Source organism: Tasmannia lanceolata, unplaced genomic scaffold, assembly GCF_043159265.1.
Source record: "Tasmannia lanceolata isolate RefF3 unplaced genomic scaffold, GAP_Taslan_0.1 ptg000005l, whole genome shotgun sequence".
NCBI classification, from domain to species: Eukaryota; Viridiplantae; Streptophyta; class Magnoliopsida; order Canellales; family Winteraceae; genus Tasmannia; species Tasmannia lanceolata.
Window position 1 is genome coordinate 12349042 of NW_027518682.1, and position 17801 is coordinate 12366842.

At 37.6% G+C, this 17801-nt stretch overlaps 3 protein-coding genes and 1 pseudogene across 3 annotated transcripts in view; 2 read left to right on the forward strand and 2 right to left on the reverse strand.

Moving 5' to 3' along the window:
* Nucleotides 1–17801, forward strand: part of LOC143876658 (putative small nuclear ribonucleoprotein G) — a 64878-nt gene that overhangs the window by 25854 nt on the left and 21223 nt on the right. The gene's annotated exons all lie outside the window — the stretch shown is intronic.
* Nucleotides 2045–2407, reverse strand: LOC143876362 (auxin-induced protein 15A-like). The gene has a single exon (XM_077378074.1). The coding sequence runs from the start codon at nt 2405–2407 to the stop codon at nt 2045–2047; it is 363 nt and encodes a 120-aa protein (XP_077234189.1).
* On the forward strand, nt 5381–7240 carry LOC143876363 (pentatricopeptide repeat-containing protein At1g31920 pseudogene; annotated as a pseudogene).
* On the reverse strand, nt 7291–17279 carry LOC143877517 (Polynucleotidyl transferase, ribonuclease H-like superfamily protein). The gene is made up of 8 exons (XM_077379599.1): nt 17090–17279; nt 16925–16996; nt 8620–8743; nt 8437–8524; nt 8185–8322; nt 8008–8095; nt 7794–7914; nt 7291–7618 (listed from the first exon to the last, which is right to left on the reverse strand). The coding sequence occupies exons 1-8, from the start codon at nt 17169–17171 to the stop codon at nt 7438–7440; spliced, it is 894 nt and encodes a 297-aa protein (XP_077235714.1). The 5' UTR covers nt 17172–17279; the 3' UTR covers nt 7291–7437.

The following is a 17801-nucleotide window of genomic DNA, read 5'->3' on the forward strand; positions in this document are numbered from 1 at the left end:
AATTGTTACATCGATCTTGCTTGCTATCATTATGTAGTTATGCATCCTTGACGAATGAATGAAGCTTCACAGACAAGGGAGAAGATCACTGTCTTCTACCTTTGAGCAAACCCTTGAATCCACAAGAACACAGAATAGTTTTTCAAAAAAAAAAAAAAAAAAAAAAAAACCAATTTCATTGATAATAATCAAGAGTCCTTACGATACGACTTTAAAATGGCCTAAAGGCTCTAACAAACTCTCCTCTATCAGACATTCATTAAAAATTTAAAAAAAATTTAAATAGTAAAAAAAATATGAAACTTATGACAAAATGATTAATGTAAAAACTTATTATAAATAGTAGAAATTAACTTCAAACTGAAATTTAACCCTCTTAACAATTTCTTTGTGAGATGCTTCTGAAATTTAACCCCTATATACGTTAATAAACTTTTTTAATAAACGTAGGCAAAGATGCATGTTCGCATTAGCAGAGTAACTTGTCCTTTCAATAACCCAGCTTCTTATCCAGGTGTCTCAAGTAATCATTTGCTACATCAAACCTTGGCAAGTTTATGTCCACTGAATTTGTTGTCCGATACTGGCGAGAGGCACTATGAGTGAGAATATGTAAATAGTTTTTCTATTCTTGCTTTGAGGTGCCAAGGAGGGAATTGCTAGAAGTGTTGAAGAAAGGTGGACTAGGGAAGGGTAAATATTTGGTGGAGGTAAAAAAGAAATTGCTTTGAGGCACATTACTATAGTTGCTTTCCTTAAGATAATAACCGCCTTCATCAATTGAAGTATTGATGTACACATGATTCAGCGAATTTGCCTCTAAGATATAATGAAACTCGGTGGAATGTCAAATGAATGAAAACAGCTCTGAAGCAATGTTATGAACCCGAATCGGTTCATCATGTGATTGATCTATTTAGAGGGAAGATCAGCTTCTTGATCCACTTCGAGTCCTCCTTTTTGCAAAAAGACAATTTCTAAGATAGTTTCTTCCTTGATTTCATTAACATAATATGTGCTTATATAAAGCACTTAAAATTATACATAGAAATAGACGGAGATGAACATAGAAATTGCTAAATCAAGATTATCTTAATCTAAATTAGTATTCTAATCCACCCTAACTACTAAAAATAGCAAATCTGGTTTGCACATCCGACCGGAGCAGATTTTAGCACCAATACGAACAACCACCTATGATGACTTAAATGAATAAGACAAGATCTCTCTCCTGACAACAGAATGCCTTCGTTTCTATTTTGCTCGTTTTCTTCTTAGACTTCTTTTTGGTTTGCCTTAAAAGAAGAGAGAGAGAGAGAGAGAGAGAGAGAGAGAGAGAGAGAGAGAGAGAGAGAGAGAGAGAGAGAAGCACCTATTTATAAATAAAATATCTTTTGGATGACCATACGATACTAGAGACCATCAATTTGAGAGAATATAGAAACAAAATTCTCTACGGAGTTAAAAGTGCAATTTGTAAAATACATGGTTTTAATATATAGAAAAAAAATCAGAACTATAAAATTCAGTCGAGCAGAAGCTTCCCGGAAGTTACAATACTTATAGAACTTATCTAGCCGGCCTATAAGAATAAAGAAAAGAGAAATTTTATGTTGCTCCACCCTGTTTTTTCAAAGGAAAAACAAGGCCAGATAAAATGATCACTGATTAAATGATCTAAACAATTGATTTGTTGGCATCCCCAATTGATCAGTCAGAACATAAAAGTCTTCCCCATTGGATGGTTCTAACTCTTGAAACCACTACACGACGCAAACGAATCCCTCACAAAGAAAGAAAACAAAACAGACCACATATCATACAATCAAATGAAGATAACCCAAAATCCAAACTTTGATTCTATTAACTCTATCCCTATATTTCATCTGTAAAATCAGCCCAACCAGTCAGTAGAGCTGTTAATAGTACACAAACAAAGTTTCAGGTATTGTCATCCATGTAACTTTAAGAGGGCCCAAAATCCATTTCAAGGATTCAAAATCATGAATCTTACAAAGGGCTGAAACCCCATTTCTTATACTAACTAAATGAGCTCTTGCACCAATTTTTCAAGGTCAAACTGGCCATGACAGCACTCCATAGCATTCACAATCTCTTGAAAAGTAGAGACGGTACATGGGACAACCAACCCTTTTCGCTGCTCAAATCCATACTCCTTTTGAGCCTTATCTAACAACATCTTGAAGAGAGGGTGAGAGAGAAAAGCCATTGGCACGACAAATCTCCGCCGTTCATCTCCTACATACACCGCCACGAACCCGGTCGGTGTCGTGGCCGAACTCGACTCATCGGAATCACTTATGAGACACTCGTATTGTCGATTGACGCCGAGAACTTTCACCCTCTTTGCCAGCTTCAAAACTGACTCCATCTTCTTCACAACCATTATCTTTTTTTGGCTAAGAAAGAAGAAAGAGTTTTTGAAGATATATGAAGAGAGGTGGGTTTTGAGACATGGGTAGAGCTAGGGAAGGGTTGTGGTCCTATAGCTATTTGTGTGGGGAGATGAATGATTGAAGCAAAGGAATTTGTATTGTGCGTTAAGGGGAATGTCTCAATCTTTGATGGTGTAAACACGGTTTGGCATTTAGTTTCAATCCATGCTTGGACCTAATAGATGAAATTTCAGCTTAATATAATGGTCTTTGCCTGGATTTGTTTTACTTTGATTTTTTAATTGACATTCTTTTTTGGTGTAGGAAAGTCATTGGGGTTAAAACTGCATCCTCGTTGTTTCTCTGCTCTTTAATAAACCTCAGCTTTGGATCAAATATTTAGAGGAATGATAGATGCAAGTTCGCCCTTGCATAAACAGCTGGGAAAGGATCCACGTCATTAAGTGCAACTGATTTTACTTTCTCAACCCTTAGTGGAGGGCTTAAATGATTTCTAAAATGTCAACACCAATAGAACGTGGGGGGAGGAATCGTTGACCTTCAATTGCCTCCACCCACCACTCGAATCAGTTTGAAACTCAGTGAGTCGAGACTCAGGCTTGAATGGACTAGAGAGAGAGAGAGAGACCTTATTATATTAAGGGATTCAGAAGAACAAAGTAACAAAATGACAATAATTGTTCTTAAAAGATGGCGCATTTAAGCTTTGAAAATGATAAAAACACAGAGGCCGTGTTATTTTTGAAGAAGAATTAACATATTGGCTGTTTCCCAAAAAATATTGGCTCCCAAATGAGAAAATGTGAGGGGAAGTTGGGACCTTTGATCTTGTAAACGTCTTAAGGTCACTTACAAGGTCCTGGCCTCATGTTGAACAGGCTGCTTAGATTAACAGACCTGATTAGGTTAAGTCTTAATTGTTGTAATATGAGTACAAAATCTATTTTTCTATATCATAATAAATAATATAAGAAAATACGGAAAATAATAAAGCGCACACAAAAAGTATTGTACGGCTAACGGCATAGGATGATCCAAACCGTCCATTTGATGGGACACAAGGTAAATAGGTTGTTCCCCAAAAATCGTTTCCATAGGATGATCAACCTCGATAGATCGGAGGGCTAGGATGATCCTATGGAATTGATTTTTGGGCCACAAGGACAACCTATTTATGTGGTTGCCCATCAAATGGATGGTTTGGATACTCCTATGCACTATGGCGTGGGCCTTACAGTATATTTGGTGTACTATTATCCGTTCATTTGTTGCACCAAAACATAAATAGGCCCCTAAATAATCTTCATGGGATGATCTTAACCCTCTGATGTAGGGGTACTGCCCAATAATGAACACCCTATGTTTGAGAAAGAATGGACTTGAGGCTGCACACTACATAAAATCTCCAAAACCCACTCCTCAACTTGTAAAGTTGACTCGGTACATGGTTGAAAAACTTAAGTTCTTTTTTTATGATGTGAAGTGAAAAAGAATCAAAATCTTAATATTTTTCTATTTCTGTTTAAATTTCGTCCTTTGATTCATAGCCGGCTTCAGGCTAGAAGGAGTCTCTCTGACTTTTTAAAAAAAAAAAAAAATGAGCTATCTCCAACCGAATTGGCCCCACCAGATTTGGCATCTCCTCAGTGGGACCGACTCAAATAGATGCTCTAGATTGCGTTGGCATCAAGTGGTCAGGCACTTTGTAATTGGGCACAACCACATGGGGCCAAAATGATCCTGGCCGTTCATATATGCCTAGGGAACCCCATATCTAACCAAAAGTTTTATATGGTGGCCGACCGTGTAACAAGAAAGGTGGAAAGCCCATCTTCGATATTTAATCCAACAGCAGCCCCTTTTTTGACTTTTTAGGGTGCTGATGTAGGATGAAATATCAAGGGTGGCGGAAAGGGTGGGCTTGGTGCACGGTCGGCCACCGTATAATTTCTCATATATGAGATTGGGCTGTGGCCCTAACTTCAACATATCCAGACCACCAGTGGCCCGCCTTCAAAAGGTTAAAGCCATCTTGTCAACCTGTTTTCTAAGCTATGGCCCACCCACTATACCAAAAAGGCAAAAAATCATAGGACGCATCTCCATTCAGACGGGACCCACAATAAATAGTGTATCCATTCTGCCAACTGTAGCCCCAACAAAATATCTAATTTGTTGCTCCACCGGAATTTGTCTTGCTTAGTTGGAACCAAGGTTTTAAATTTCAGTTTCGGCCGAAATTTTGGGGGTAACTGAAACAGAATTTTTTGCCGACATGAAATATCGTTGTTTTGGGCCAAAATTTCGGTAATTTCGGCTGAAATTTGGTAAAGGAATAAAAAAAATTCCAAATTTCGCCTGAAATTTCCAGCTGAAATTTGGTAAGTTTCAGCCGTTGATTTCGGTTTAAGTATATGTTTCGGTGTCGGTCTCAACCGATTTCCGTCAAAATTTAAAACCATGGTTGGAACTTAGAAGGAGACTTTATATGACATATTTCAGTGTAAATTTATGTCCGGGCTCACCTATCTAGATGATCTAAGTCGTGCATTTATTGGTCTTCGAAGTGCATTCCGTGCCCAAAAGTTCTTCTCCATAGGATGATTGTAACCCTACAATATATTTGGTGTAAAATAGACAGATCAGATAGTTCAAAACCATGGTTTAGAAACCTCCACAGATCCAAGGGCTAAGATCATCCTATGGGCACAACCTATCTACGGCTAGGGACAACCAAATGACTGGTTTAGATCATCCAAACAGAGGGGTGGACTCTACTTTAGTAGAGTCCGTATATTTCCACGGCAATACACGCCCAATTATCATATAAAACCTCAGTTGGATGTGCATGTTTGCCTTGTTCATAGGCCAAGGACATGTGAGGCCTTTCCCCCATGTATTCTATCTTGCACACATACTTTCAAACAGACACAAAGGCGCCAATCTCTACTTTGGTTATGATAATGAACATACCAACTTCCCTCCATACTACAACATCCTTTCTATTCAAATCTCCCCAAGTCCCATCAGTTCAACACAACTCCTCCAACCCAATTCCAAGCTCAGTCATCTTAGAACGACAAACCATTTCCCTCCTACAAAAATGCAACTCCACCTCCTCCCTCAAACAACTCCATGCTCATATCATCAAAACCAATCTTCTAAACAGTGATCCCACACTCGCCGCATTCTTCCTTTCTTGCGCGAACAACAGCCATCAAAATCATGACTATATCAACTATGCCCATTCGGTCTTTGCCGGAATCCAAAACCCATCTGTATTCCTCTGCAATAACATGATCAGAGCCTATAGTATTGCCACCAACGCCAACGCCCTCGACCCCAACAAGGGTCTCCTCTTTTACATTGAACTCATCAATCAAGACATTTTCTACGCTAACAACTTCACCTTTCCTCCCTTACTTAAAGCTTGTGCTTCCATGTCAGTGGCAGAACATGGAAGGGCACTCCACACGCAGATATTCGTTCGTGGGCTCCATTCGGATCGTCACATCTGTGCTGCTCTCATCCACATGTATGCCAAATGCAATAATCTAGACCTTTGTCACCGCCTGTTTGAAGAAATGTCTGAAAGAGATATTGTCTTGTGGACCACCATGATATCAGCATGCTCCCAAGAGAAGCCCCTCGATTCCTTGAACATCTTCCGTTCCATGCAGGTTGCAGGTAAGAATCCTAACGAGGTTGCCGCTGTGAGTGCACTCACAGCTTGTGCAAATCTCGGGACTTTGGAGATCGGTATGTGGGTTCATGCTTACATAGCAAAAGCAAGGCTAGAAATGAACATGAAGGTTGCTACCGCTCTTATAGATATGTATTCTAAGTGTGGGTCAATAGAGTTGGCACAACAGGTGTTTTGTAACACTCAGGAGAAGAATGTCCATGTTTGGACTGTTATGATTTCTGGGCTAGCCATGCATGGCCTAGGCAAAGAAGCACTTGAAGTTTTTGATAGGATGAAAATGGGAAGAGTGAAACCAGATGCTCTAACCTTCGTGGGAGTTCTATGTGCTTGCAGTCACGCAGGATTGGTGAATGAGGGAATTGAATGTTTCGATAGTATGAGTATGGTGCATGGCATTTTTCCAATAAGTGAGCATTATGGGTGCATGGTGGACCTGTTTGGTCGCCAGGGGCTGTTAGATGAGGCCTATGGTGTCATTCTGAACATGCCCATCGAACCCAACACTGTAATATGGAGATCCTTCTTGAGTTCTTGCAGGGTCCACGGGAATATTGAACTGGGAGAAATAGCAGCAAAGGTCTTGTTTGCCTTGGAGCCGCAATTTGATGCAAATTATCTCTTGTTGTCTAATTTATATGCATTGCGTGGTAGATGGGACGATGTTGCGAAGGTGAGAATTATGATGAAAGAAAGAGGGATCAAGAAGAGCCCAGGAAGTAGCTTGATTGAGGTGAGTGGCTCAACTCATGAGTTTATTGTAGCAGACAAAGGGCATCCACAATGTGATAAGATCTATGAATCATTGAGAAATATGGTCGATCGGTTAAAAGATGTAGGGTATGTACCACAGACATTGGATGTGCTGCTTGATTTGAACGAGGTGGAAAAAGAGCAAGCCCTACTTTGTCATAGTGAGAAGTTGGCAATTGCTTTCGGGCTCATTAGCACAAGCCAAGGGTCTGTAATCAGGGTAGTGAACAACATAAGGATGTGCACTGACTGCCACACCGTGACAAAGCTTGTATCGAAGGTTTTTGACAGAGAAGTGATCGTTAGAGATTGCCTCAGGTTTCATCATTTTGTAAATGGGTCATGTTCTTGTAAAGATTATTGGTGAAATTAAGGCAATTAGAAACTATTGATGCACATATGTTATCGAAGCACAAGGAAAAAAAATTCTAGGAACTAATCACACTTCAAATTAATAAAACTTCTCTTTGACAAAATCTGGCATCATCTAGATCTAAAAAATATGGGATCCAGATTAACATGTAGGAAGAAGATCCAGAAGCCATGGAGAGATATAAGCTCACATCATTTGAAATGAGCTATTTGCTCAAGTTTGCGGGACTGGAAAAACTTACAGCGACCTTTACCACTTGATTCAATTTCTTCAGTCTTCCTCTTATATCCAGTGAAACCAACACTACCCAATTTCAGTTGGCGTTTGCCACTCTTTTCATTGGTCCCATCTTCATCCAGTTTATCAGACTCCCTAAACAACCACATCACATCAACCATCAGGAATAGGACAGAAGCTAACGGAAGTATTAATTGGATGTAAAGATAAACAATTCCCAACAAAAATTAAATTATCAACAAGTTGAATATGGTTATAAAAAAATATAAGATCAGTGAAAGGTAAACAGTATGAGAGGGTCTAGACTCACCATACAACTTCAACAATGTCTTTGAAGTAGGGAGTGCATGTACCCCAACTGAACCGCACCAATGTTGGGAACCCAAACACCGAATGTGCGTGATCCTTCAACCAGGCTTTAGTTTCGGGATCTGAGAACAACTTACCAAACAAAGTATTTACACCAAGACAATGATTTGAAGAGACGGAGATAAAATGAATCCACAGTTCTAGTTAGTGGTTACCTCCTGGATATCCAGATCCGAAGTTCCTATGCATATTCTCTGCCGTTTCATCAAGCACCCAGTCACGCAAGGCTCTGTCTCTGGTTACCTAGAGAACCAAGATACTGTCAAGATGAAAGGAAGACCCTTTCCCATAAGAGCTTCAATGATGAGATTCAAAACAACGGGACCAAATACCTTAGCGACTATGCTTGCTCCACTAACAACTGGATAGAGACTATCGGCCTTTTTCGCAACCACAAATTTGACACCAGGAAATCGTTCAGACAGTTTGATTCTGTACTTCTCTGCGTCCCCAACAGTATCCACATAGACCTGCAGGATTTGCATGTAAACATAGAAGACAGAAGAAATCCGTGGAGACCCAAATGTTACTTATGAAGGTAAGAAGCACCAAAATTGTTCAATGAAAGTTGAAAGAATTTTTACCTCGGTTAGTAGAACCCCCATGTCCAGAACCTTAGCAACAAGGCCAATAGCCGAATCATGAGATATCTCATTCAGATTTATTTTTGTTCTAGCAAAACAGGCAGAAAAAATAAACCTCGCGTTAAAATAGGGCAAGTAAAATATACAAGGATTAAATGGGGACACTGGTAATCCTATACTAACTTTTTCAGCATCTTAGCTGAGAGCTCCTTTGGATCGATAATATCAACAGCCCATCCTATAGACTCGTCAACCTTTAAATTCTCAAATAATTCCTCCCTCTTTTCCTCTTTTAGAGTCTTTGAATCTGTAGAAAAACAGAAAACAAACATAACCAAGTACAACAAACCATTTGGTTCATGAACTTAATTCAAGTAAATCTTATTCCCTGGTCATGGTATCAGTTCATGTGCTGCTACAAGTGAATGCGCTTGTGAATGAAATTATGCATCGTGAATCTATGTGCTTTAGAGTTTGCATCGTGAATCTATGTGCTTTAGAGTTTGCTAGGCATTGAATTACCACTCTTGGTGATTTCCCCCAAAAGTTTGCTGCATGAGGCAGAACGATAACAATTTTATGTAAACTGAAACCAAGATTGACGACTTGCAACAAGAAAAAAAATGAAAACTGCAATTAAAGAAGCAATACTCAGAAACCATGTCCTACATGTTATCAAACTTACAATGCTACTTTCATTTGTTCGTGTTGCATGGCTTCCAACTTACAGTGGATAACATTGGAACAACAAAGAGTATCTTTTGAAATTTTTTATTTAGTCAATCTCAGATGGGATTAGAATCATATGCAGATCCATAAAATTTCTTGATATTTTAAGACCCATAACAAAGTTGGTATAATGAATCAAAACAATGTTCACATCCCACAAAATGCAAATAGAACTATGGGTAGGAGATGAAGCTTCAATTGCCTGGGTTAGGAGAAAGACACCGAGAAAATGAGATTACTAGAATAATCTTGGTCATAGTGAAAAGTCACATCAAAGCATGCTCTACAAGTTTTTAATTGTACAGTTCTATTTTAACAACCTTGGTCATAGCCATCAACATCAATTATCGGTGCCTATTCAAAATTTTAATGCGGTTGATTTCTTAGAATGAAATAGCAGCACATGCAGATTCAACAGGAAATTTATAGTTGTAAGAGCTGATGGCCTAAATTAGGACAGTGAGTACAAGAAAGGAGCTTATATCTGCACTCCCTAGATTTGATGTTGGAACTCCTTCTTTGTTTTACACTTTTTATTATTGGCTGACAGTCCCCAACAAGATACCAACAGGAGGTTCAAAAGAAGGTGTGCCAATATCAAATCAAGGAGTGTAGATATGATCTTCTGAAAAAAGAATATTTGGCTAGGAATCAATTGGCCGTATAAGGAAAAACATTTACATTCATTTTCACAAATCCTATCCATGTGATTTAATCATGGTTTTTGTCCACAGACACAATTACTAGATCAATTCTCCTACATGTTTCAAACTTCAGCTAACTAATGAACAAGATTAAGAAGTCTCCTCCTTATTGGTTCATATTCAAAATCATTTCCCAATTTGATCAATTTGAATCTCTAATAATGAAGTATCCTGTGACCTCCTTTCAAAGATAAAAAAATTCTATAATAAAATGAAGAATCCCTATATGCACACAGGGACTGTTGGAGTAGAGTATCATTGCCGACTAATTGCACGTGTCGGAGGGAACGGGCGTAGTCAACTTAAAGTAGTTGTACCTTGGGAAGTATTTTCAACAAGAGTAAAAGTGATGCAAGCAAACAGAAAGAACAGGTTCATAATTTAGTAAAGATGATTCAGGAGAAGAAGAGAGTCTATCAAGATCCAAAAGTAGACCCCAAGGATACTGAAGCATCATGTTGACACTATATTGCATGGATTCGGATTCGACAAAACAAAAAAAGTAGGATTCGTGGATTCGGTAATTTTTATTAAATAAAATAAAATTTAAAATTTATCCTTGAAATTTTTGAGGGTAGAGGGTCAAGACGTTAGGGTTTTATTAAGAGAGCCGAAGAAGGAGGGGGAAGGAGGTTGATGTTCGAGAGTGGGAGGTAGAGACGCTAGAGTTGGCTGTGCTTTTATTTAAAAAAAAGTTAAGAAAATGCATTTAAATGGAAAATATACAGAATTCGCATTTTAAAAGAGACAACGATGTGTCGGATTCGCCTAAAAAGTAGGATTCGTGCGGGACTTAGCTAAGACAAGAATCTGGATCTGTCCCACACGAATATATGTACGATTCACGTGTCGACACGTATTCAGCATATGGGGGAAAAGAATCCATGGAACACAGTGTTGACATCATTGATTTCCCCAGAGCTCTGTTCTTCACAAAAATTGGCAGAGCAGGGAATTTGACTTGCAGTGATTACTTGGGTAAAATTTAATTTGTTTTGATATCCCGTATGAGCAAATTGTAAATAGTGCTTTTAGGAAGAAATGGTATCTTTTTCACAATTTGGAAACCCAATAACATCATCTACTAAACTATGTGTGTTTGTAATCTTACATCAAAATGCATCCACAAGAACTGGATCCATTGGAGATGGTGAACAGAGGTGATATCATGCCACCAGAGGATGCTCCAGGAATTGGAAGGGGAGACCATAGTGGCAAAAGCACTATATATACTCAAGGTGCCAATCCAGAAGAAGCTGGAGAACCACATATCGGATGTGAAAACTGAAAATTTTAGAAGAGGCATGAGACATTCTCAACTCTTTTCTCGTGAGTAAACTATGCTCAGTTGTAGCTGTTGGAGAATAAAATCAGGTCATTGACTGAAGATATCTATCAGAAATATTGTACAAAGATTGAATCCTTTCGTCAGTCGCACTTAGGATGAAGAGTCTAAAATAAATCAGAAAAGATGCAGAGGTTGATTATCCATAGCCTACAACTTGAGTTAACAAGTTTAACATTTAAATGCAATGCAACCTTCTCCCCTTGAGTTGAAGCTCCTGATAGAGTAGGAGATGTTGGCCAGACAGATGACATGGCTCTCCATGAAAGAGAATGAGGAAGAACTCGTAGTGACCAACAACAAGCATTGAGATAAGAAAATGGATTCTCGTATGAAAGAAAAGGGTGGCTGGTTTATTGGTGATATTGAATTGAAATACCAAACCAACGGTGTTTTATTATTTTGGGAACTTGGGTCACCTCGCAAAGAATTTCAAGGTGAACATTCATACAATCAATGACGGGAATGTCGTTAATGATGGTAGGAAGAAGCGCGATGTTGATGATGAAGTTAAAGTGGATGCATCATGGATGTCATGTAAATTCATCTTGATAGGGAGTCATCTCTTGCTTTCTTCATCCATGACGTGACATCTCGATGGGTAAGTGTCATCATAACCATGCGTCAAAAGGTCTTCTACGAGAGGTGTTGTTGAATATGCGAGTGATTGATTAATTGATTCGGTCGAAGTGTTCAAAGCACATAACGAATAATCAAAACAAGTTTCTAAGGTTTCAAAAGTATGAGTAAGATATGTAAGGGTTACGTCAGACAATTTCGTTCAAAATGAAACAGATTTGGGCAAGATAAAGGCCTGCAAGGCCTTGCAATGGGGATAACATTTGGATATGTATATCATTTTCTTGATATGGCAAAAAACTTGATAACAGAGTCGCAGACCATAGTTAAAGTTGATTCATTCAGATGTATGTGGTATCAGCTAGGATAGCATATGTTGATGGAGCTTGATGGAATTATACATCGAATTTGCTGCATGCATGACTATCTCATGCGGCATATGACAAATTGAAGATCATGGCAAATCGAAAGCTAGTTATAGGGCTCCCACTAATAGAATTGTTGTAGCAAGGTGTGTGCAGGTTGCTGTTTTGGCAAGGCATATCTTCAACCATTTTCTCAATCAGACTTCCACTGAAAGCGACCATTAGAGTTGGTTCATTCAAATGAGCCAAATGAGGAGAATAATCTTAGAAGCACGAAGCGGGGCGGAGGCGGGGAAGCGTGGGGTCTAGAAGAGTCTAAGTTTGGGAGCGCCATGGGAGCGTGTATGTAATATTTTCTTTTTATATCTTTCAAAATTCAAGTACATCAAAAAATAATAGTTTCTAACCATTTTCATTTGTATCTTTCAAAATTTAAGTACATCTAAAAGCTAATTTCTAACCATCTTCACCATCTTCATTTGTGTGCACTCGTTCCTCATGCCTTCTGAAGATGCACAAGCCTTTGTGCTTGCTCCAATGAAATACTTTGAAGAGTTTGAGGAATTTGATGTAAAGAAGATAGTGATGGTGGGACTTATAGAGTAATAGAAAGTAATAGAAGCGGGCTGCGAGCGTCATTAGAGCGGTTCCCGTCTCTCTGAGTCGCGCTCCCTTGAAACTCCTTCCTAAGGAGCGCCGAATCGAGGTTCCGACGTGGGAGCGGCACCTCGAGAGAAGGTTCCTGCTTCTAAGAGAATAGTAAGTGTGCACTAGTTTCATTGATGGTTTGTCAATATACGTAGTGGTTTACTTCATGCAGGAAAACCTAGAAATCATTGAAAAGCTTAATGCGTCTCGAAAGGGAATAGAAGCAATGGTTGGTCACAAATCAGTTGTCTGACCAAAGTGGTGGTGAGTATACTTCATACAGTGTGATAATTATCTGAAGGAGCACAATATTAGAAAGCACATCTCATTCCTTGACACCCGTAGGCAAAACAAAGTTGCAGAGAGAAAAAATAGGCACTTAGCTGAAACAGAAAAAGCATGATGCATAGAAGAAATGTCCCTGATCAATTCTCATTAGAGTGTATGCATACAGAAGCACATGTTATAAACAGGCTATTGTAAAAACGACTCGACTACGAATCAGTATACCGGAAGCTCAGATATAAGAGGCCAGCAATAAACCTTTCAAAGTTTTGAGTTTCCAGTGAAACAGACACGAAATAGCTGAAATGTTTCTGTTTCCTTCCCCACAGAAAAGCACATCGAAACCATAGTTACAGGAAACTTCCTAGCTAGAAGGGAAGTTCGCTTCGGAAGCTTAGTTCTTCACGGGTATCTATTACATTATTTTGACCAGAATTTAGAAAGATGTCAGTTACAATAAAAATCCTATAAAATCACAAAAATGGTTGAAAATATATATGCAAATGATGGAAATTTAAGATAAACTTTAAGAAATGCTAGAAAATTATTTATTTCATTTTCAAATTAGTAAAATAATTAATTTTACATTAAAATATTATAAGTATAAATAAAATCTAAAATTTGTAAAAAAATCATATTGAACAAGAAAATAATATAAATAACACAATTCATGTTATTGTAGTGTTATCTACTAAATTTTATTATATGATAACCAATTTTTGTATTTTTATTAAAAATTTAAAAAAAAATTATCACTCTTAGAAAAACTAACAAAAACAAGGCATGAGTAGATTTGCACATGCCCTGTTAAACGCGCACCAAATAGAAAATTATTTTATTATTTATGTTGTATTTTCTCATTATTCTCCATCTCTTTTATAAATTTTATAAAATATTAAAAAATTATTTTAAAAATAAAAACATATTTCTTTGCTATTTAGTGTATTAGTGATATACTATACTAATATGTGCTATATAATTATATTTATATGAATTTCATGTGAAATGGGGCATACGTATTATGCATAACTACTTTCTATTTGGTGTATGTATTATTCATAAATATTTATATGAATTATATGTGAAATTTGGTATATATTGAATTATGAGAAATGTGTGAAAGCACATGTTACTAGGTATTCGATGTTGTTAAACATTTCAATAGTTGTTCGATATTGTTAAACCATTATTAGTGGGTTTTTTTCTTATGTAACGTTTTGTGTGTGTGTGTGCGCGCGCGCGCTTATTCTAGTACTTCCTAAAGTTTCATCTTAAATATCCATCATTTGCATATGTTTTCATACATTGTCATGATTTTATAAGATTTCCACAGAAATTTCCATATGAGACAATCATGTTTCCATTTCTGTCACGAATGAAACACATACCTAAACGAAAACATGAAACCTTGGAAAGCAGTAGGAGTCATGTTCATTGGCTATGATGAGCAAAGAAAATGGTGCAGGTGCCTACACTCCACCAATGGGAAGATTCATGTGTCAAGAGTTAAGTGAAGCCTCATTATAGCCGGGAGAGAATGTTGCATTGTCAGATCTGTCTAGCTAGCCTTGTGGATAGCTTGCAACACAGGTTGGAAACCATGATGCTACCACAAGAATCCATGTTGCAAAAAATCCAAATCAAGTTCAAAACTCATGAATTTCATTGAATTTGTCACCTTCGAAAGATGAATAAAAAAATGCAATGTTTGTTGCAACATGACTCAGTTTCAATACCAGAAGGTAGAAGCACTATTTGAAAGCTTCTAAGACTGCAAAACTGAAAAATATTGATATGCAATAAAGAAGTTCGAGATACAAAGAGACAACTTATAGTATTGACACCATAAGAGCTGCAAAAAATGCAACTAGAAGAGCTAGAAGAGGAGAAACCTGTCAACCACAACGATGGTGATCATCACGGATGTCAAAAAACCAAATTCTAAGTTCGTATGTGGAACAAATCCAAAACCCAAGAATGCAAAATAAGTATTTGCACAAGTGAAAACTTAGCTGGATGAATAGTCAGCACTGAGTGGAACTAGTGATAGTCATCGCCGACTCTTCGCATGCACCAAAGGGGACAAGCTGGTAATTAGAACTTAGTTTTACTTTAGGAAGATTTCTAACAAGAGTGAAAATTAGTGTTTGATTTTTGTTAGTTTATGATAAATAGTGTTAAACTAGAAATAGGGAAGTTGGGTATTTCAGAAAGACTTATACTATACCATTCAAAAAAAAGACTTATGCTATTAGTAGACATATGGGTGATTCTTAGGTCTTCGCCTTTCAACAGGTATATGAAAAAAAATATATATATAAAAAGAATGTTGCATAGAAAAAAACATATGTATTGTTTTGGTTCTTTCTTTGGCTATTAACATTTTTTTTATTTTATGTTTATTATTCTTCCGCTCTTTTGTAATTGACCGTGTGGCTGTGTTATTGTGTGGCTTCCAAGAGGAGTAACAAAGAATTGAGTGAATGGAAGTCCCATGGAAGATAAAGAGAGGAAAAGATTCACATATATCTGATGTGAAGTTTAGGGCCTCATTGGATACCAATTATTAGCATATAGTCTTATTTGCATATCATCTTCTATGTAAATAAGACTATACAAATAAAATTAACTTAAAATAATCGTATTTGCAAATGAGAACTGATGTTGGTGGTATCCAAAGAGGCTCTTAACTTCACAATATGAAACAAAATCCATCCTTAACTTCTTCTTTTTTTTTTTTGGGGGGGGGGGGAGGAATACATTGACAACCCCTCTAGTTTCTGACACATTCAATTCTAACCTTGACTTTCAAAACGTGACAAGTACACCCCCTGAGGTTTCAATTTGTATAAGTTTGACCCCCTCCGTCAATGGTGCGTCAGTTTAATCTGACGAAAAGACTAAAACTAACTTGGGTTAAGATTTTGAGGACAGAAATACCCTCACTCACTGGTTTTAAACCATTTGCAAAGGGATTAGGGTTACGACATTTCCCACCGCCGCCGTCGCCATCTCCGGCCACCGCCGTCACCTCCACCACAGACAATGGAACCCCTCCCCATGGCTACATCAAACCGCATTTCAAGAAAAAAAATATTGATAAAAAAAAATTCCCTAAAATATTAGGGTTTTTGTGCAAATCATGATAATGATGTGAATGAAGACAAATAAAACTCCTAAATCGAGGGTTTATGTTGATAAATAAACAAGGGTTTGAATCAAACCCTAATTTTCAGTTGGGGAAGACGAGGGCATTTTGGTCATTTCCACCTCTCCGTCACGTTAAAAACCTCAGGGGGTGTACTTGTCACGTTTTGAAAGTCAGGGTTAGTGTTGAATGTGTCAGAAACTAGAGGGGGTGTAAATGTATTTTTCCCTTTTTTTTTTATGAGTAAGCAGGGGGAATCCATCCTGACTTGAAAAGCTTTTGTGTTTCGTTGTTACTGATTGATTCTTACAATTGATGGAAAGCCAGAAAACAGTTTATGGGAACATTTAGCCATAGGGTTTCCACTTATGTGTGCGGGATTCATTACATTGAGTTTTGTAAATACTCAATTTCTTTGCTTAAATCAAATTACAACTAATGAAAACTTAATACTTCTGAAGTTCAACTTTCAAAGACACCCATTACATGAGAAAGTCAAATTTCCACAAATAAATCATTCAACCATGAAGTTGCATTGGCTATCTCTTAAAGAGTTTTTGTTCTTCTAGCAATACCCATTATTACCAAATGCATGTTATTTCCCCCAAGAAAACGAATCGAATTAACATAATTTATGAAATAAACATATCCAGTCAAAGAAAGAGAGAAGGGAAAAAGCTCAAACCTGCGAATTCCAAGGAAGCAAGCGTCTTTTGATACGATAGGGCGCAATATAAGCATCCATAAACCATGGGACCTTAAATAAATGAGTTCATCAAACAAAAAAACATATAAACATAAAACTAGATAACGATAAAATTAAACGAAAATGCGGAGAAAAAAAAAGTACCAAGAACAGGGCCTCTTCCAGCTTCATCAATGCCCATCATACAAGGCTCAGAAACCCAACAGGGCAAATCAACCGAACCCATCTGGAATTCTTTGCGGGAAAGCAACGGTTCCCGCCAAAATCGATCAAACAAATAGGGGTTCTAGGCTGCAAAGGCTCCTTCTCAGTGTGAGGGGCTACATTTATTCAACATAATTATAAAGTGCAGAAAAAGGGGACTACATAAAGGAAAGGGTGATGATTTTTCGCCCACTGTAGGATAATGCACTCCACTGTTAACGTGATTTGACGTCAAAAAGCGTTAAAGTCTGCCCACAATTCACGTTAAGAGTGGGGCGCATTATTCTAGGAGGGGGGCGAAACAAATAGTCTCCCTATAGCAAATGGTTTTAAGAAGGAAAATAAGTTATTTTAGCCAGTGAATAAGATATGATATGTTATTGACGTAAATGATTTATTAGTCCCCCCTTTTTTCTTGGGACAACCCCTATAATATATATATGAAATATGATTACCCTTTTATCCTACGGGCTGGTGACCCAAGGAATAAAAAAGGGCAAATATATCATTTCCCTTTTATCCATAACATATCAATATGAAGGCTCTTATGGGTACCTGTACCCAAACTCCTACTTACTTGCAAGTTGCAAGTTCTACTTATGTTTAGGAAATTTCCAAACTATTGTCAGACTTTTGAAATATTCAAAACTTC